The following is a 22,400-nucleotide window of genomic DNA, read 5'->3' on the forward strand; positions in this document are numbered from 1 at the left end:
GCAGCGAGAGTGCCAAAACGAAGATCCCAGGAGCTGCAGCTAAGAGCCGAAGCAACCAAATAAACACATACACATTTTAAAAGTAGATAAACAAAGATAACCAGGCCAGTTCAAAATGGAAAATTACCTGCATTTAAAATACACAGTCCCTTCGTGGCTTCCATCGTGCTTTCCCCGCTCAGGATTGTCCCATTCTACTCCTAACCAGAGTCCTGGCAGAACAAGAAAACCCAAACGAGAAATTAGAACAAGGTGAGGCTCCATTTTTCTGCAACCAAATACAGTTTGCAACGGAAACCATATCACATAGACACCACGGGGGAAGAAAGAAGTCTTTAGGAAAAAAAAGTAACCTTGGACACAGGACTTAATCAGCAAAGGCAACAGTAAGTTTGGTTCAAAAAAAATCAACAAAAAATACAACTGCAGAAAATAACTATAGCTACTGAGCACGTATGTGCCAGAAATTTTGCTTTATTTCATGTTATCCTTACAACAGACATTTCATCTTTACAAACGAGATGTTATCATTATCTTCTTTTTAACAGTTCCTGAACAAATACACACTTTTTTGAGTCCCAGCCTAGCAATATGCTGTTCATAAAGTAAAATTATATATATATAAGTAGTATTTTTCTTCAATATAGGTAAAATAACACCCAAAGTCACACATCTTCAGGTCATTCTAATTGCAGAAGCCAATACTTACCCACCGTACTATGCCATGTATAACTCGTATCTTATATTTGCAAACCACATTCAGTTTTCAGAGCATTCTCTTACCTTCCCCTCTCTCTTCTCCCTCTATTTATTAAGTACCCACTATCCCACGGACAGCGGAGAAGGCAATGGCACCCCACTCCAGCACTCTTGCCTGGAAAATCCCATGGGTGGAGGAGCCTGGTGGGCTGCAGTCCATGGGGTCACTAAGAGTCGGAGACGACTGAGCGACTTCATTTTAACTTCTCACTTTCATGCATTGGAGAAGGAAATGGCAATCCACTCCAGAGTTCTTGCCTGGAGAATCCCAGGGATGGGGGAGCCTGGTGGGCTGCCGTCTATGGGGTTGCACAAAGTCGGACACGACTGAAGCGACTTAGCAGCAGCAGCATCCCATGGACAGAGGAGCCTGGTAGGTTATAGTCCAAGGCACTGCAAAGAATCGGACATGACTGAAGCGACTTAGCACGCACACACACACAAACGCACACACACACACACGCACACACACACACGCACACGCCAGGTGCAAAAGTATGTGAGACAGAGTTTCACTTCTGAAAAAAAAAAGAAAAAAAAAAAGAGTTTCACTTCTGGATCTACCCTCCTTTGGAGAACTAGAAAATCTAGATAAACAATCTTTAAAAATCACTTTACACCAATTAGAATGGCTTGTGTCAACAAAACAAAAGAGAAAATAAGTGTTGGCAGGGATATGGAGAAAGCGTTAATTTTATGCATTGCTCGTGGGAATGTAAAATGGTGTGGCAACTGTGGAAAACAGTACAGTGGTTCCTCTGCAAGCTACACGCAGAATCATCACCTAACCTAGCGATTCTACCTCTGGGCAAACACCCCAAGAACTGACAGCAGCGACTCAAACAGGTATTGGTGTACTTGTGTTCACAGCAGCATTATTCAAAACAGCCAGAAGTGAATGGATGAATGGATAAACAAAGTGTCCAAAGGCGGATCAATTACTACACAAAATGTGGTCTGTCCCTACAATGGAATATCATTCAGTCTTAAAAAGGAATGAAATTCTGACACATTCTACAACATGGATGAACCCTAAGGACCTTATGCTAAGTGAACTAAGCCAGACACACAAAAACAAACAATACATGCATGCTAAGTCATTTCAGTCATGTCTGATTCTTTACGACTCCATGGACTGCAGCCCACCAGGCTCCTCTGTCCATGGGATGCCCCAAGCAAGAATACTGGAGTGGGTTGCCATTTCCTCCTTCAGGGGATCTTCTGGACTCAAGGACTGAATTCACATCTCTTACGTTTCCTGCAGCGGCAGGCAGGTTCCTTACCACTAGAGTCACCTGGGTTTTCTTCAGAAAGAGAGAAATGTTCAGTCCTTCACCCCAAAGTCCATGCACTCACCACCTGGTCCCCCATCAACTGGCACTTTAGACCCAGGTCCACCTGGCACCTGCCTGCCACCGAGGGCCCGCACGCCTGAAGCTGCTACCCTCGAGGCACTCTCCCTGGGGAGCTGGCACACCAACAAAGGAGTCCACAAGGTCTCAGCACCGGCTGCGTCTGCTGTGCACGAGCAACTGTCTGGGGGTGGGGCGGCACGACACTGGGCTTGCTCGTCTAGCACAAACCACTTTGAAGCTGAATAAAATTGTATAAACTGAGTCATTTCTGATTAACTCTGCTGAAACCACATCATGAAACTAGAGCATAAAGATCTGTCTTCAGAAAGAAACCCAAGTCTCCAGATAATAGGTTCATACCCAATACTGATGACGAGGCATCGTAACTGGGGCTGATAAAAATTAACTCAAATACAGAAATCATGCCCTACAATTAAAATAAACCCCAATGCCCCTGCTATGGACTTGTGGGGGTGGGGTGGGGGAAACATTGAGTATTTTGATTCATAACGTATTCTGACTCCCATTGAAGTTAAAGGGGTCATACTGAAAACCTTGAAAACGTGTGTGTTTACAGCTGAGCACATTAGGGCAACATTAAGACCAATGTTAGGTCCAAGTAGGAGAAAACCTAGACGTGTGGGAGGAATTTTAACGAGATTTCCTTTGCAGTGAGGTCCCATGTTCAACTCAATTCAACCCAGAACAGACGACGGCTGTGGAAAGGAAGCTAGTCGACCAAGTCTCGAGGTCATACACAGAGAAGAGGGGACATGGTGTAGAATCAGGGTGGTCAATGGGACGGGTCCCCAGTCTCTTCCTGGAACCCCTGCAGCCCCCAACCCCAGAGCCCCTGCCCCAAACCACGGAATCTGTCAGGCTTTCTAACTTAGAGTGTTTCTACTTCCACAACCCGCCAGGCAATGGGGAGTGAGGGGTCTGAGAACTGGCTCCGTTTCCTGGGCCGTGATGGGGAAGGCATCCCCGGCCACCAGATAGGCCCTCATCCCACCCCCAGCACCTCCCCCGACACAAAGGCAGCTGAATGGGGGGTGGGGTGGGGAGGCAGGACTCGGCACTCCAGGTTCAGTGGGGTGTCCCGGGCCTCTGCCCTGGAAACCCAACTGTGTGTGCGGTTCAGTCACAGCAGAGACGAAGTCTGGGGCCACCTATATGAGATGCCTAGAATACTCAAATTCATAGAAACAGAAAGTGGAATGGTGTTCGGCAGGAGCTGAGGGGAGGGTAGAACAGGAAGATACTGCTTAATGGCTACAGGGTTTCACTTCTGTAAAATGAAGAGGGTTCTGGAGATGAATGGTGATGATGACTGTACAACATTATTCTACTTAAAATCACTGAACTATACAATTAAAGGTGACTAAAATGTTAAGTTCAGTTATGTATAACTTACCACAATTTAAAATATACACACACACATATATATATATCTTTTAAACCACCAGAGAGCTAAAAAGGCACTGAAGAATTACAAGGCCAAAATCTGAGAGAAAAGGGAAACCCAGAGTTAAGCGAAGCCTTAGAGCAACTTTTTTCCTTTGGGCATCTGCTGACTCTGGCAGAAAAGGCTGAAAAGCTAAAAAGCTAAAGCTTTGGATAGAGCTTTTGAGGGACTAAGGCTTCCCTAGTGGCTCAGCTGGTAAAGAATCTGCCTGCAATGCAGGAGATCCGGGTTTGATCCCTGGGTTGGAAAGATTCCCTAGAGAAGGAAATGACAACCCGCTCCAGTATTCTTGCTGGAGAATTCCATGGACAGAGGAGCCAGGCAGGCTACAGCCCATGATCGCAAAGAGTCGGACATGACTGTGTGACTAACTTTCACTTTCACTTTTGAAGGAATAAGAGAGAAATAACGAAAACTAGAGTCTCCCAAGGAAGGTGGAGGTTGCAAGAAACTCTCTAGGTTTTGTTCTGGGGCTTGAAATGCTTTCAACCTAAGAGCAAGAAGGAACCAACCTAAACAGACTAACCCCTGCAGCGACTGAAGGTTAACTTCCAACAGTCACAAGTGATCTGGGGTTGCTGTGGACCTTCTGCATCGGCCAGAGTCCACTTTAGTCCTCTGTGGAAGAAGACACCACCACTGCAAAGCTCAAATTACAATTCTTCACAACAGATATCTGGCACTCAAAGAAAAACAACTAAGCACAGAAAAAGACAAGAGTCTATGACGGGAAACCAAGAAAAACAACAGCCAACAGAAACTGACTAAAGAGAGATTACACCCAACTGTGTCAAGAGAGGCTGCAACATGGTAAAGAACTCGAACTTCATCCTGCTTCTCCAGAGAAACTTATAAGCATGGAGAAAAGAAGCCATAACAGACGGGCAACAGGTGCATAAAAGACGCACATCATTGCTAATTATTAGAGAAATGCGAATCAAAGCTACAATGAGGTACCATTTCACACCAGTCAGAACGACAACCATTAAAAAGTCTACAAATATCAAATACTGGAGAGGGTGTGGGGAAAGGGGAGCCCTCCTACACTGTTGGTGGGAATGTACACTGGTGCAGCTACTACGGAAAACAATATGGACGTTCCTCAAAAAATTAAAAATAGAGCTAACATATGACCCAGCAATCCCACTCCTAGACATGTATCCAGACAAGAATTAAAGAATTAAAAACACTCTTAATTCAAAAAGATACATGACCCCTATGTTCACAGCAGCACTATTTACAATAGCCAAGATAAAGAAGCAACCTAAATGTCCATCAACAGATGGATGGATAAAGAGATAGTATATGTACACAATGAAATATTACTCAGCCATTACAAAGAATGAAATAACGCCATCTGTAGCAACGTGGATGAATCTAGAGATTATCATACTAAGCAAAGTAAATCAGAGAAAGACAAATACCATATGACATCACTTATATGTGGAAGCTACAATATGATACAAACGAACATATCTAGAGAACAAAAACTCACAGATGAAGAGAACAGACTTGCAGTTGCCAGGTGTGGGGGAGGCAGGTAGGGAAGGATTAGAAGTTTGGTATGAGCAGCTGCAAACTATCATATGTGAGATGGATAAACAACAAGGTCTTACTGTATAGAATGGAGAACCATGTTCAATATCCTGTGATAATTAAGCCATAATAGAAAAAAATTAAAAAGAATATATATATGTAAAGCTGAATCACTTTTCTGTAGAGCAGAAAATAAACACAACATTGTAAATCAACTATAATTCAATAATATTTTTTTTAATTCAAAAAAACAAAACTGGAAGAAACAAAACTGGACACTGAAAGATCAAAAATCACTAACAACAACAACAACAAAAAGCTGAAGGAGGGTGGATAAGAAGCATTAAAAGAGGATAGGAGAGAATAATTGAAAAAGTAGTAGTTAAGTAGCTTTTTTCCTTGCAGCAAAAAGAAAAAAATGCAATCCTCTTGTTCAGTAGTAAAACCATCTCCGTTTTCCCCCATTCCCTGAGCTAACAATAATTTGTCACAGAGTGTTTGTTTGTATAAGGGGCATTAACATAATGAAGAACACATCACACGTGATAGCACCTTTATAACATATTCACTGGTGTTTCAGAAGTGGCTATTTCTTAATTCAAGCCTCAACTGAAGTCCAGGATAAAAAGCTTGGTTTTGTAAGGGCTCAGATGGTTTTATTTTGCTTTCTGGTGGCTTCCTGGTGCAACCAAAGGAATAAAAACTTAATCTCAAAATGGGACACCAGAATCATCTAGGGAGCACATTTCGAGTGATGAGTCCTGGAACTTAACTCTGAAATAGTGAATGAGAATCTCTTCATGTCCAAACTGAGAATTCACATTTCTAACAAGACCCCAGGAACGCTGCGTTAGACTCCCCTTGCTAGACATGTTACCTTGGCTAGACTTCTTTCTACAGTGAAATGAAGTGATTCCAAACTGAAGTCTCTTATAATAAACCGAACGACAGGTATTCTATTTATCTGTTACTAGTCCTACAACACATGGTTGATAAGGGTGACAGTTTAGTCAAACAAAGAGCACATTTTCTGTCATTGAGGGCCAGTAATCACAGATTTTTATATTCATCACACTGATGACTGCAAAGTATTATGCTCTAACAAAAAACAACATATTATTATTTTCCTATAGATGAAAAGTAAGTGTTCTAAGAACATTTTAAAAAGGTCTTTTTCCTAATTCATTGTAACAACAATCAGTCAGTCACTTCAGTTACTCAGTTGTGTCTGACTCTGCGATCCATTGGACTACAGCATGCCAGGCTTCCCTGTCCATCACCAACTCCTGGAGCTTGCTAAAACTCATGTCCATCAAGTCAGTGATGCCATCCAACCATCTCATTCTCTGTCATCCCCTTCTCCTCCTGCCTTCAATCTTTCCCAGCATCAGGGTCTTTTCCAAGTAGTCAGTTCTTTGCATCAGATGGCCAAAGTATTGGAGTTTCAGCTTCAACATCAGTCTTTTCAATAAATATTTAGGACGGATTTCGTTTAGGATTGACTAGTTTGATCTCCTTGCAGTCCAAGGGACCCTCAAGAGTTTTCTCCAGCACCACAGTTTAAAAGCATTAATTCTTCAGCACTCAGCTTTCTTTCCAGTCCAACTCTCACATCCATACATGACAACTGGAAAAAACATAGCCTTGACTAGACGGACCTTTGTTGGCAAAGTAATGTCTCTGCTTTTTAATACTCTGTCTAGGTTTATCATGTTAAAGCGTCTGCCTGCAATGTGGGAGACCTGGGTTTGATCCCTGGGTCGGGAAGATCCCCTGGAGAAGGAAATGGCAACCCACTCCAGTATTGTTGCCTGGAGAATTTCATGGACGGAGGAGCCTGGTAGGCTGCAGTCCATGGGGTCGCAAAGAGTCGGACATGACTGAGCAACTTCACTATCTTTCTTTCTAGGTTTATCATAGCATCTTTTAATTTCATGGCTGCAGTCACCATCTGCAGTGATTTTGGAGCCCAAGAAAATAAAGTCTGTCACTGTTTCCATTGTTTCCCCATCTATTTGCCAAGAAGTGATGGGACCGGATGCCATGATCTTCGTTTTCCGAATGTTGAGCTTTAAGCTTTTCTACTCTCCTCTTTCACTTTCATCAAAGTCTCTTTAGTTCCTCTTCAGTTTCTGCTATAATGGCGGTGTCATCTGTGTATCTGAGGTTACTGATATTTCTCCCAGCAATCTTGATTCCAGCTTGTGCTTCATCCAGCCTAGCATTTCTCATAATGTACTCTGCATATAAGTTAAATAAGCAGGGTTGACAATATACAGCCTTGACGTACTCCTTTCCTAATTTGGAACCAGTCTGTTGATCCATGTCCAGTTCTAACTGTTGCTTCCTGACCTGCATACAGATTTCTCAAGAGGCAGGTCAGGTGGTCTGGTATTCCCATCTCTTTCAGAAGTTTCCAGTTTGTTGTGACCCACACAGTCAAAGATGTTGGAATAATCAACAAAGCAGAAGATGTTTTTTTGGAATGCTCTTGCTTTTTCTATGACCCAATGGATGTTGGCAATTTGATCTCTGGTTCCTCTGCTTTTTCTAAATCCAGTTGAATATCTGGAAGTTCTTGGTTCATGTACTGCTGAAGCCTCACTTGGAGAATTTTGAGCATTACTTTGCTAGCTTATTAAATGAGTGCAATTGTGCAGTAGTTTGAGCATTCTTTGGCATTGCCTTTCTTTAGGACTGGAATGAAAACTGATCTTTTCCAGTTCTGTGGCCACTGCTGAGGTTTCCACATTTGCTGGCATACTGAGTGCAGCACTTTCACAGCATCATCTTTCAGGATTTGAAATAGCTCCACTGGAATTCCATCATCTCCACTAGCTTTGTTCGTAGTGATGCTTCCTAAGACCCACTTGACTTCGCATTCCAGGATGTCTGGCTCTAGGTGAGTGATCATACCATCATGGTTATCTGGGTCATGAAGATCTTTTTTGTGTAGTTCTTCTGTGTATTCTTGCCACCTCTGCTTAATATCTTCTGCTTCTGTCAGGTCCATACCTTTATTGACCATACCTTCTGACCTTTATTGTGCCCATCTTTGCATGAAATGTTCCCTTGGTATCTCTAATTTTCTTGAAGAGATCTCTAGTCTTTCCTCTTCTATTGTTTTCCTCTATTTCTTTGCACTGACCACTGAGGAAGGCTTTCTTATCTCTCCTTGCTATTCTTTGGAACTCTGCATTCGGGATACTAAGAAACTCATGTCTAACGTTAATCAAGAAAAAAGCTAGTGTAAAATTTTGATGACATAAACAGTAGATTAAAAGACCTCTAACTACTATATCAAAACTTCCTGGTAACCACAAACCAGAAATGCACTCTAAATATATAGTATTTATATATATAAAGTATGTATATATTATATGTACATCTATGTGTGTACATGTACATGTATATATAAACATATGTGTGTACATATATACATGGGCTACTCTGATGGCTCAGTGGTAAAGAATCTGTCTGCAGTGCAGGAGACACAGGAGAATTGGGTTTGATCCCTAAGTTCAGGAAGATCCCCTGAAGGAGGAGATGGCAACCTACTCCAGGATTCTTGCCTGGAAAATCCCATGGACAGAGAAGCCTGGCAGATTACAGTCCATAGGGTCACACAAAGTCAGACATGACTGAGCATGCACGCACGCATATATAAACACACACATAGAAAAAAGAAAAAGGAGTTCAACCTCAACACTAAAGACAGTCATAAAATCATAAGAGAACAAAAGAATAAAAAAAGAAAAAAGACCTACAAAAGCACATCCAAGACAATGAGCAAAATGGCAAGAAGAACACACATATTGGTAATTACCTTAAATATAAATAGATTAACTTCTCCAACCAGAAGACACAGACTGGCTGAACGGATACAAAAATAAGACCCATCTATATGCTGTCGACAAGAGACCCACTTCAGATTAGGGGCACAGAGAGTCTGAAAGTGAGGGGATGGAAGAAGGTATTCCATGCACATGAAGTTCAAAAGAAAGTTGGAGTAGCAATATTCTTATCAGAAAAAAACATCTTTAAAACAAAGACTGTCACAAGAGTCAAAGAAGGACACTACAAAATGATCAAGAAGCCAACCCAAGAAGACATAACAATTGTAAATATAGATGAACACAGCACAGAAGCACCTCAATGCAGAAAACAGATGTTAATAGACCTGAAAGGGGAAATCAACAGCAGCACAATAACAGTGGGTGATTTTAGCACGCCACTTACATCAATTGACAGATCATTGAGACATAAAATCAACAAGGAAACACATGCCTGAAGTGACACATTAGACCAGATGAACTTAATTGGTATTTACAGAGCATTCCATCCTAAAGCAGCAGAACGCACGCTTTTTCAAGTGCATGTGGAATATTCACTAGGGTAAATCATATGTTGGGTCACAAAGCAAGCCTTGGTAAATTTAACAAAACTGAAATAATATCAAGTATCTTTTCTGACCACATTGCCTGCAGATTCTAATCTAATCCTCAATTACAAGGAAGAATTACAAAATCTGTAGAAAACACAAAAATGTGGAGGCTCAACAACATGCTACTTAACCAATGGATCACTGAAGATGTCAAAGAAACCAAAAAATACCTAGGGCTTCTCTGATGGTCCAGAGGTGAAGAATCCACCTGCCAATGCAGGGCACATGGGATCACTCCCCGGTCAGGGAAGATCTCACATGCTATGGAACAACTAGGCCCATGCACCACAACTACTGAGCCCACGTGCCACAACCACTAAAACCCACGTGCCCCCAGAGCCTGTGTTCCACAATAAGAGACGCCACTGCAATGAGAAGCTCATGCACCACAGTGAAGAACAGCTCTCACTCTCTGCAACCAGAGAAAACCCACAGGCAGCAATGAAGACCCAGAGCAGCCAAATAAATTAACAAATTTTTTAAAAAAGAAAAAAACAATCTCCTAAGACTGAACCACGAAGATATAGAAAACAGGAACAGATCAATCACGAGTACTGAAATTGAAACCATGAATTTAAAAAACTCCCAACAAACAAAAAGTCCAGGACCAGATGGCTTCACAGGCAAATTTTGGCAAACATTTAGAGAAGAGTTAACATCTATCCTTCTGAAACTCTTCCAAAAAACGGCAGGGGAAGAACACTCCCAAAGTCATTCTATGAGGCCACCATCACTCTGATACCAAAACCAAGGATATCACAAACACGAAAAGAAAATACCAGGTCAGTGTCACTGATGAACGTAGATGCAAAATCCTCAACAAAATACCACTAAACTGAATCTAACAATATATTAAAAGGATCATACACCATGATCAAGCGGGAATTATTCCAGGGATAGAACTTTTTCAATATCCCCTAGTCAGCCAGTGTGATACACATTAACAAAGTGAAGAACAAAAACCATATTATCATCCCAACAGATGCAAAAACAGCTTCTGACAAAATTCAACATCTATTTCTGAGAACAACTCTCCAGAAAGTGTGAATAGAGGGAACATACCTCAACAAAGTAAAGGCCACATATGAAAAACCCACAGCTAACAACATACTCAATGGCGAAAATCGGAAAGCATTTCCTGTAAGATCAGGAACAAGACAAGGATGTCCACTCTCACCACTTTTATTCAATGCAGTTTTGGAAGTCCTAGCCATAACAATCAGAGAAGAAACAAAAGGAATCCAAATTGGAAAAGAAGATGTAAAACTGTCACTTTGCAGATGACATGATTCCATGCAAAGAAAATTCTAATGATGCTATCAGAAAACTACTAGAGCTCATCAATGAATCTGGTAAAGTTGCAGGATACAAAATTATATACAGAAATCTACTGCATTTCTATACACTAACAATGAAAGGTCAGAAAGAGAAATGTAAGGAAAAATCTCATTTATCATTGCATCAAAAAGAACAAAATACCTAGGAAAAAGCCTACCTAAGGAGGTAGAAAACCTGTACTCTGAAAACTGTTAAGAGACTGATGAAAGAAATCAAAGATGATTCAAACAGATGGAAACATACACCACATTCCTGGACTGGAAGAATCAATATTGTCAAAATGAGTGTACTATCCAAAGTAATCCACAGATTCAATGCAACCCCTATTAAACTACTAATGGCATTTTTTGCAGATCTAGAACAAAAAATCTTCACACGTTACTGACTAGGGGATTTTTGCAGAAACTAATGGCTGTGGCCAGCCATTTGTTATGCAAGTGAATATTGAAATGTCACCAGTCAATAATGTTTGGGTAACAGAAGATGTATTAATTTAGCTCTGGTCTTTAAACTATTAAGATTTGTATGGAAACACAACAGACCTTGAAGAGTTGGAAAAAAAAAAAAAAAAAGCTGGAGTAATCAGATTCCCTGACATCCGACTATACTATAAAGCTATAATAAAACAATATGGTACTGGCACAAAAACACAAACACAGATCAATGGAAAAGGATAGAAAGCCCAGAAATAAATCCACAGAGCTACCTGCAAACAATACAACTGACAAGGGCTTAATTTCCAAAATATACAAACAGCTCATACAACTCAATAACAAAAACCCCCAAACAATCCAATTGAAAAATGGGCAGATGATCTAATAGACACATCTCCAAAGATGACATATAGAAAGCCAACAGACACACGAGAAGATGCTTGACACCGCTAGTTATTAGAGAAATGCAAACCAAAATTACAATAATATATCACCTCACAGTGGTCAGAATAACCATTGTCAAACAAAAGTCTACAAACAAATGCTGGAGAGGGTGTAAAGAAAAGGGAACCCTGTTCCCTTTCAGGAACTCCATACACTGTTGATGGGAATGTAAATTGGTACAGCCACTACAGAGAACAGTATGGAGTTTCCTTGAAAAAGTAAAAATAGAGATTTCCCTCATGATCCAGTGGTCAGGATTGGGCACTTTCACCGCTGGGGCCCATGTTCAATCCCTGGTTGGGGAACTAAGATCCTGCAAGCCCCATGAAGCAGCCAGAAACAAAAATTTTTAAAAAGAAGATCTCAAAATAGAGCTTTACCACATGATCCAGCAATCTCACTCCCAGGCATATATCTGAAGAAAACCATAATTCAAAAAGATACATGAGGACTTTCCTGGTGGTCCAGCGCTTAAGAATCTGCCTGACAATGCAGGGGACAAGGATTAGATCCCTGGTCCGGGAAGATTTCACATACCAAAGGGCAACTAAGCCCGTGCACCACAACTACTCAGCCCTCGGGTCCTAGAGCCCATGCTCTGCAACGAGAGAGGCCACTGCAGCGAGAAGCCTCACACCACAGCTAGAGAGCAGCCCCCACTTGCCGCAACTAGAGAAAGCTCAAGCACAGCAATGAAAGCCCAGCACAGCCAAAAGCAAATAAATAAAATTAAAAATTTTTAATTCAGAAAAATTGTTTAAAAAAATACATACATGCAAATATTCACTGCAGGAGTATTTATAATAGCTAAGACAAGGAAACAACCTAAATGTCCACCAACAGAGGAATGGGTAAAGAAAATATGGAACATATATAAATGGAATATTCCTCAGCCATAAAAAACAATGAAATAATGCCATTTATAGCAACATGGCTAGATCTTATCATACTAAGTAAATTTAAGTCAGAGAAAGACAAATATCATCTGATATTGCATATATATGGAATCTAAAAAATGATAAGAGGGGATGGGAAGGAGGCTCCAGAAGAAGAGGATACAATATATACTCACGGCTGATTTGCATTGTTGCACGCAGAAACCAACGCAACACTGCAGACCAATTATCGTCCAATTTAAAATTATTAAAAAAGAAAAAATAAACAAAAAATGATAGGAATGAACTTATTAACAAAACAGAAACAAATTCACAGACTTAGAAAACCAAATTATGGTTACTCAAGGGGAAAGGTGGGTGGGGAGGGATAAATTAGGAGGCTGGGATTAACATATGCACACAACTATATAAAAAATAGATAATCAACAAGGATACTGTACAGTGCAGGGAACTTTTACTCAATAGTCTGTAATAACCTATATGGGGAAAGAATCTAAAAAAGAATTGATATATGTATATGAATAACTGAATGACTTTGCCATATACCTGAAATTAACATCATAATGTAAATCAACTATATTTCAATATGAAATTAACTTTTTTTACAAAAGAAAAAAGCTAGGGTAGAATTCTGATGGCATAAACAGCAGATTAAAAGACCTATAATGTTGAAGGATCATGTGTGTGTGCTTAGCGGCTCAGTTGTGTCCAACTCTTTGCAACCCCATGGACTGCAGCCTGCTAGGCTCCTCTGTCCATGGGGATTCTCCAGGCAAGAATACTAAAGTGGTTTGCCATGCCCTCCTCCAGGGTATCTTCCCAACCCAGGGATCAAACCCAGGTCTCTCGCATTTCAGGCAGATTCTTTACCAACCGAGGCACCAGGGAAGCCCTGAAAGATCATATTATATGTAATTTTGAAGGACTAAATGATTATCCATATTAAAGAATGTACCTACTCCACCTTGTATCTTCAAGGACTGTAAACCAAGAAGTTAATTCGAACACAGTTTTTCAATAACCTGACTTATTGGTTTAAAAGAACTCTATTCACCAATATGATAAAATGAATCAAAATTAAATTTTAAAGTATACATAGTTTTAAAGAAAATGTGTTTATGTTTTAGAGAAGCACAGTGAAGCATCAAGGGAACATTTCATGAAAGGATGGGCAAGAAAAGGACAGAAATGGTGAGGACCTAATAAAAGCAGAAGAGATCAAGAAGAGATGGCAAGAATACACTGAAGAACTATACAGAAAAGGTCTTAATGACTCAGATAACCACAATGGTGGGGTCACTCACCTAAAGCCTGGACACTCTGGAGTGCGAAGCCAAGTGGGCCTTAGGAAGCATCACTATGATCAAAGCTAGTGGAGGTGATGGAATTCCAGTTAAGCTATTCAAAATCTTCAAGGATGATGCTGTTAAAGTGCTGCACTCAAATGTTAGCAAAGTTCAGCAGTGGCCACAGGAATGGAAAAAGTCAGCTTTCATTCCAATCCCAAAGAAAAGCAGTGCCAAAGAATGCTGAAACCACCAAACAACTGAGCTCATTTCACACGGCTTCAGCAGTACGTGAACCAAGAACTTCCAGATGTTTAAGCTGAATTTAGAAAAGGCAGAGGAACCAGAGATCAAATTGTCAACATTAGTTGGCTCATAGAGAAAGCAAGAGAATTCCAGAAAAACATCTGCTTCATTGCCTACACTAAAGCCTTTGACTGTGTGGATCACAACTGTGGAAAATTCTTAAAGAAATGGGAATACCAGACCACTTTACCTGTCTCCTGAGAAACCTGTATACAGGTCAAAAAACAACAGTTAGAACTGGACATGGAACAACTGACTGGTTCAAAATTGGGAAAGGAGTACAACAAGGCTGTATATATTGTTACTCTGTTTACGGAGTACACCATGCAAAATGTCAGGCTGGATGAATCACAAGATTACCGGGAAAAACATCAAGAACCTCAGATATGCAGATGATACCACTCTAATGGCAGAAAGTGAGGAAAAACTAAAGAGCTTCTTGATGAGGGTGAAAGAGGAGAGTAACAAAGCTGGCTTAAAACTCAACATTCAGAAATTTAAGATCATGGCATCTGGTCCCATCACTTCATGACAAATAGATGAAGAAACAGTGGAAACAGTGATAGATTTTATTTTCTTGGGCTCCATGGGGTCTCAAAGAGTCAGACATGACTTAGCAACTAAAAACATAAATATCTGTACAAAAAATAAAATATCAAACCTGAATCTGATCAAGCTATATGTAACTACCAACCTACAGGGAATGTATGGCACAGAAGAACTAAATATTAATGACTTTGTGGGGATGCAATCTAAAAAATTCAGAATATGGGAAATTTTACAGGACAATTTTTTCAACAAACAAATGGTAAGGAAAAAAATAGAGAATCAATTCAGGAAATCCAATATCTAACCAAAAGGATCACGGTGGGGGGGGGGGAGCAGGTAATATGCAAGGGTTAAATTATCAAAGGTTATCTTAGAAGAAAACGTCTCATCACTGAAGAATCACTGTGACCTCAAACTAAGCAAGATTAACCAAGAAAACACACCAATGAGTCAAGAAACACCCACAGCTGACACAGCTGCTCTCATCATAAGGCTTTGTGTCCTCTATTGTTACCATGGTCACATATTATGTTAATATATACTAAGAAACAAGACAGAAAACACAGCAGCAAGGCTTCCAGAATGTCCCACAAGATCCGACACTCCCCACGAGGCCCACGTACTCTACTTTGCAGTATCTGTGAGATGCCCAAGGTGTCAGCCTCTGCTTTCTTGAGGTGAAGTGGGTTTGTGGAGTTTCACAGTTTAATAAAGGCTGCCTGCGAGGTGGCCCTCTGAGCATCACGACCACCCTGGGGAGTGCACAGAGGGGCTGGGATGAATTCCTCCCCAAGTGGGTGGTCAGGGAGCTCACTCTTAGCTTGAGAGAAGGGTACAGCTGGCTGTTCGCACTGAGGTGAAGGGAGGGGTTAAGGGCGTCACTCCCAGTCCCCTGGCATGAGGGGCTAGAGGAATCAGGGCCTCCAGGCCCCCACACAGGGCTACAGGGCCACTCCCCATGCCAAACACGGGGGTCTTCCAGGGGCCTCGTTACACTTCTGGGTTCCAGAGTTGAGGAGAGAGCACGTCCCTGGCTCCTGAGCAGTCTTGTTTCCCCCTACCCTCTTCCTCCTCATCCGTCCTCAATACTGAAGCTGGACTCTCCCAAGAAAAGAAGGCAAAGACATCTCCATCTACCAGCTGCAGACAACTGACCTCCCTCAGCTCCTGTTTCAGTGGCAAGCTGAACAAAATCAGTGCCCCAGAGAAAGCGGCCTGACCGAGCAGGCGGGGAGCATACGCGTGGACTGAGGAAGGGACCCCTCAGCTTTGTCGCCCTCCTTCCATGGGTCTGGGTGCCTCCTGGCTCTTCCTCTAAATTATGGAGCCACCATTTGTTAAATGTTCAGATTCTGTGTCTTTACCAGGAGATGGACTGAAGCAAAGGAGTGAAGCTCTTTTTTGTGAACAGTGATTATTCCCCCAAATGACAACCAGATGCAGGCATGGCCACCCGGAGATCTTACCTGCGGATACCAGTGGGAGCCACCCCCTTGGACCTAACTGGACTCCATGGTAACAGGATTCATGAAGGCCGCCCCGGCTCCCCAACAAGCCTGAAGGAGAGGCCTGGGGAGGAACCAAGGATCAGCTGAGGCAGATGGGGCTGAGCTGCTTCAGCAATCAGCCCAGGTCGCTCTCGAGACCCTGCCCAGATCCTCTGCGGGAGTTCCCGGCCCTGCCACCACCTGGGGAACCAGGTGTAGAGTGTTGGAATCTGAGCTCACAGTTCTGCCCACTGCAACCCTAAAGCAGATAAAACAAATAAAGCCCTAAAACAGCAGAGCCCAGAAATCAGTAGCACAGAGCCGCAGATCAAGTTCCCACTCCATGGTTCATTCCTTCCCTGAACTGACACCTCCCTTCACAGCTCCAAGTACGCCCTGCCTTTGTGTTTCTTTCACATTTTAGTCAGCACAGGGAGGGCTTCCCAGTGGCTTAGATGATAAAGAATCTGCTTGCAATGCGGGAGACCTGGGTTTGATCCTTGGGTCAGGAAGATCTCCTGGCGTAGGAAATGGCAACCCACTCCAGTATGCTTGCCTGGAGAATTCTGTGGACCAGAGGAGCCTGGAGGGCTAGAGTCCATGGGGTCCCAAAGAGTAGGACACGACTGAGCAAGTAACACTTTCACTTCAAGGGTTAAGAGTCAAAATAATTCCTCATGAATTCCTAACCAGGTGAGCTCAGGTCTACTTAACCTTTCTGTGCCTCAATGTCCTCATCCAGAAAACAGGGAGGATACTGTCGACATCACTGGATGAGAGATCGTTCCGTCATTCAACAAATGAACTGAACACCTAGTAAGCACTCAGAGGGCTAAGTGTGGCTAGTCCAGGTGCTCAGCAAACACCAGTAACTGGTCTAACTGCTTTTAAGCTTTTAACTCATTGAGTTGTCACAACAGCCCTACAGCCACATCCAGTGAAATAAGCAGTAAGTACTAAATCTCTGTTCCGTTTCTCTGCATCTTTGTACCTATCCCAGAGATGAGTTCTACAAGAAATCCAAAAGAAGCACCAATTCAAGTAATGGAAAGAATGCTGCATACAATGATATAATTAATAAAAAGTAAACACACAGAAGCTCCCTCTTGGCAGAATTATAATTTTCTGGGGGAAAAATGCCTGATAATACATACATGAAGAAAGTGTCAAACTCACAGGCAACTTAATAAGTGAAAATAATGTACATCCCTTCATATTGTTAAAGTACCATTAAATAGCTTCCACCTAACTTACTGTATTTGTGAGGTGCCACCCCAATCTGCCTTTAGAAACTGGAATGAGTTCCCCCTGGGTGCTGGCAGTACTGGCTTTTGGCAGTTGGCACTCAGCTGCAGGCCCTCCTTTAGGATTGTCTCCACTGGAAAAAAACACCTTGGCCCAGAGCACACATCTTCCTAAGGCAGCCACAACCCAGTGATAGATCATCACATCTCAACTATGAAAGACTCTGAAGGGCCATCCTATCTTCAGAGTTCCCCCACAAGATCAGATAAATCCTTTACTTAGAATAATCATGGCACCTGGACTCTCCTGGCTCAGTGGATAAGAATCCAGGACAATACAGGAGACACGGGCTTGATCCCTGGTCCAGGAAGATTCCACATCCCATGGAGTCACTGAGCTCATGCGCCTCAACTACTGAGCCCGCTCCAGGGCCTACGGCCACAACTACTGAAGCCCACTTGCCTAGAGTCCCTGCTCTGCAATAAGAGAAGCCATCGCAACGAGAAGCCACGCAACACAATACAGGGTATCGCCCGCGCTAGCTGCAACTAGAGAAAGCCCATGTGAAGCGATGAAGACCCATCACGGCCAAAAATAAACAAAAATTAAAAATAAATAAAAGACTGGAATAATCATGGCCCAACTTCTCCCTCTGCCCAATCCAGCTCCCTTCCCTTCCCTTGCACTACTATCAATTCTAAGAGGACTACCTAATACACTTTTTGAATAGTAAACTTCCTAAATGTGAATCTCCATCTCAGTCTACTTCCCAGAGAACTAGGGCATTCGAAATTTCCAAGAACTGGACATTGATCCAATACTTTCAGACAGCAACTTGGCAATATGTGTCAATCATCTTAAACTATTCATAGTCTTGAGAAGCAATAGAACAGAAAGGGTATGGGCTCTAACGCACAGTTTCAAATCCCAGCTTCTTACAGGAAAGCTTTGAGAACCTGAGTCTCGGGCTCTTCATCTGTAAAAATAACGTCTCTATTCTAGAGCTGTTATAACTTTAGAGTTGTAATAATGTTCAAAGTGGAGAGCATATAAGAGCAACTGGTACACAATGCTGCTCAATTAGTCATGAAGGTTGCTAATCAGCTGCCTTTAAGATTAAATGTTACTTTCTCTTTCAATTTACCAATAATCCAAGTAAAACAAGAGAAGAAACCCTCTCCATACTAAATATTCTGGTAAATCTTAGGTCCATGAAGGCAGAGTTCATAACTATCTAGTTCAGTGGTTCTCAACCTTCATGAACCTAATAAAATGCCCTGGAGAGCTTCTTAAAATGCAGATGGCTGGGTCCCATCTCCAGAGTTTCTGATTCAGCAGTTCTGGGGTGGGGCCCAAGAATGTGCATTGCTAACAGGTAACCAAGTGATGTTGATACTCCTCAGTGACCATATTTTGAGACCCTCTGGTGTAAATTCACCACTGAATACCTTGTAGACATTTAAGCCAACTACTAATATATAGAAGGCACTTAAATATTTGTTGACTGATTGACTAAGACATATAAATAAGTCTACCACACTACTGTCATTGACAAAAGTAAAAAAACAACTAGAAATTAATGTCTAAAAAGGAGGAATGATTAAACAAACTATGTACTATACTAAATATAACCATTAAGAAATATAAGTAAAGGAGTGCTCTAGTGGCCTTGTGGTTAGGACTTTGGGCTTTCACTGCCATGGCTAGGGTTCAGTCCCTGGTCAGGGACCTGAGATCTCACAAGCCAAATACAAGTAAATCCACTGCTATACAGTAACAATGACAGATCAGAAAGAGAAATTCAAGAAACAATTTCACTTACCATCTTATCACAAAGAATAAAATACCAAGGAATAAACCTAAGGGGATAAAAGATCTATACTCTGAAAACTGTAAGATGCTGATGAAAGAAACTGAAGAAGACACAACCGATGGAAACCATATTCATGGATTGGAAGACTCAATATTGTCAACATGACCATATAACCCAAGGCAATCTACAGATTCAATGCAATCCCTACCAAATTACCACTGGTATTTTCCACAGAACTAGAAAATAATCTTAAAATCTGTATGGAGACACAAAAGATACCAAAGAGCAAAAGCAATCTTGAGAAAGAAAAACAGAACTGGAGGAACCAGGCTCCTTGATTTCAGACTATACTACAAAGCTACAGTCATCAAAACAGTATGGTACTGGCACAAAAACAGAAATATAGATCAATGGAACAGGATAGGCAGTCCAGAAATAAACCCATGGACCTATGGTCAATTAATCTATAACAAAGAAGGCAAGAACACGCAATGTTGGAAAGACAGTCTCTTCAACAAATGGTGCTGGCAAAAATGGACAGCTATATGTAAAAAAAGTGAAATTAGATTATTCTTTAACATCATACATAAATATAAACTCAAAATGCATTAAAGATCTAAATGTGAGACCGGGTACTATAAAATTCCTAGAGGAAAACATAAGCAGAACACTCTCCAACATAAACTGCAGCAATATCTTTTCTCAATCTGTCTCCCAGAATAATGGGAATAAAAACAAAAATAAACAAATGGGACCTACTTAAACTCAAAAGCTTTTGTACAGCAAAGGAGACAATAAACAAAATGAAATGTCAACACACAAACTGGGAGAAAATATTTGCAAAGAGGACCTATAGGTGGCCAAGAGGCAACATATACAAATACTGAATCATTATATTGTACACCTGAAACTAATATGTTAATTATGTCTCAATAAAAAGGAAATATAAATAAAATAATGCTATAGAAACCTAGATATATACCAAATCATAAGTGAAAAATGGTAACACAAAATTGTATTCAGATCAATTTGAATTACACATACACATGAATTAATGATAATAGAAATTTCAAAAATATTACTGCATTTTTGAGCTTAGGATTATGGGAATTCAAGTTTTGTTATGGTTTAAAGTTTACACTGAAGATGTTTTAAGACTGACTTAATATAAAATAGTAACATTAAATAATTAGATAAGTGTATAATCAAATTAAGTCATGGATACCACAGGATATTGTCCCTGAAGTAAACCTGTATCAGAGCATCTATAACTTGGATGATCCTCAAATTGGTACTATAGACCTCTACTGAGACACCTACCGGAAACAACTACAAAATAAACACGCGCACACAAAGCCATAAATTACCTGCCACAGGAGGGACAATGCCAAAAAAACGCACTGTCGCATGCTCCCCGTTAACTTCAACTCTCCGACCAATGACGTCCGACGTCAAAGTGCTGTTCATTATAACATAGCCAGAATCCAAAATATGAGATCTAGGAGAAAAACATGACATTAACAAGAACTTAGTAAACTTCTTTAAAAAAAATTTTTTTTAACTGTACACAGATGCTCATTAGGTCAATGCTTCTACCCAATTTAGCTTTCCTATTTTGGTGAAGAGAAGAACCTAAGGGTTTATGTACCAGACTCTCAGAATATGATTTTACTTTACTCTCCATTTTGATAATTTAATGCATTAAAAAAAAAAACCTTGCTTAACTCTAGTTAGCTCACATCACATGACTGTGTACTTTTACTAAGGATGGGAAGGGAACGAAAAGAGAGGGGGATCAAGGTGACAGAGAAAAGGGAAAGGAAACAGGCAACAGGGGCATCATTCTCTGCCCAGGAAGCAGAAACACACAAACCCACAGAGGCAGGAAGGAACACGTGTGATGACAAACTTAGAACCCTAACAATAGGGAGCCCAAGAGAAAAGCATCATCTCTTGAGGAATGATCACTAGATCCAACTCCCACTTCAACAAGTCAGTTTCTTCAACAGATAAAAAAGAAAGAGATGGAAGGGGGAAAAAAAAAAGATTAAAGGAAATGTAAGAGATGTCAACTAATTGCAATGTATGAACATTATTTGGAACCTGAACTCTTACGAACTGTAAATAATTTTCAAAATAAATTATGAGAAAATTGAACATTTGAACGCTGACTAGATAGCTGATGATATTCAAGAATAATTGTCTCCAGTAAGGCTATTATAAAATCAATTTATTTGGGGGAAAAATGGAAAGGGGAATTCCCTGGACCAGTGGTTAGGATTCCACGAGCTCACTGAAGGAGGCACAGCTTCAATCTCTGGTCAGGGAACTAAAGATCCTGAATGCTGCACAGTGAGGCCAAAAAATAAAATTTAAAAAGTCAAAGAATAATTGTGAAATTTTTAGCTATGATAATGGAATAGTGGTTATGACTTTTTAAAATATCTTTTCAGAAATACACATTAAATTATCTACAAATCTTTAAAAGTCATATTTTAGAGATGTCACACAGTGGTGATATAGACAACAGACTGAAAGGAAGTAAAAAGCGGAGGGGCCAGTTAGGGAAATAGTGCTGTAACTGAAGACAAGCAAAGAATGAACCAAGACACTGGCCTCCATCCATTCATTTGACACATACTAAGTACGTGAAGGCTGTATATTGTCACCCTGCTTATTTAACTTCTATGCAGAGTACATCATGAGAAACGCTGGGCTGGAAGAAGCACAAGCTGGAATCAAGATTGCCGGGAGAAATATCAATCACCTCAGATATGCAGATGACACCACCCTTATGGCAGAAAGTGAAGAGGAGCTAAAAAGCCTCTTGATGAAAGGGAAAGAGGAGAGTGAAAATGCTGGCTTAAAGATCAACATCAGGAAATGAAGATCATGGCATCTGGTGCCATCACTTCATGGGAAATAGATGGAGAAAAGGTGGAAACAGTTTCAGACTTTATTTTTGGGGGGCTCCAAAATCCCTGCAGATGGTGACTGCTTACTCCTTGGAGTAAGACGCTTACTCCTTGGAGTAAGACGCTTA

The 22,400-nt window shown here is 41.0% G+C and overlaps 1 protein-coding gene across 6 annotated transcripts in view; it reads right to left on the minus strand.

Annotated features, from left to right (window-relative positions):
- Positions 1–22,400, minus strand: part of LOC120860494 (tubulin-specific chaperone E) — a 93,438-nt gene that overhangs the window by 42,861 nt on the left and 28,177 nt on the right. For 5 of the 6 annotated variants that reach the window (XM_040236314.1, XM_040236312.1, XM_040236315.1 and 2 more), the window contains exons 2-3: positions 20,725–20,855; positions 128–212 (exon numbers count right to left, since the gene is read on the minus strand). In XM_040236314.1, the coding sequence (XP_040092248.1) occupies positions 128–212; positions 20,725–20,824 (185 nt within the window). In that variant the 5' untranslated portion in view covers positions 20,825–20,855. The remainder of the gene's footprint in view (positions 1–127; positions 213–20,724; positions 20,856–22,400) is intronic. The other variant, XM_040236317.1, reaches the window with a different exon arrangement.

This window comes from Oryx dammah, unplaced genomic scaffold (assembly GCF_014754425.2).
Source record: "Oryx dammah isolate SB20612 unplaced genomic scaffold, SCBI_Odam_1.1 HiC_scaffold_11077, whole genome shotgun sequence".
NCBI classification, from domain to species: Eukaryota; Metazoa; Chordata; class Mammalia; order Artiodactyla; family Bovidae; genus Oryx; species Oryx dammah.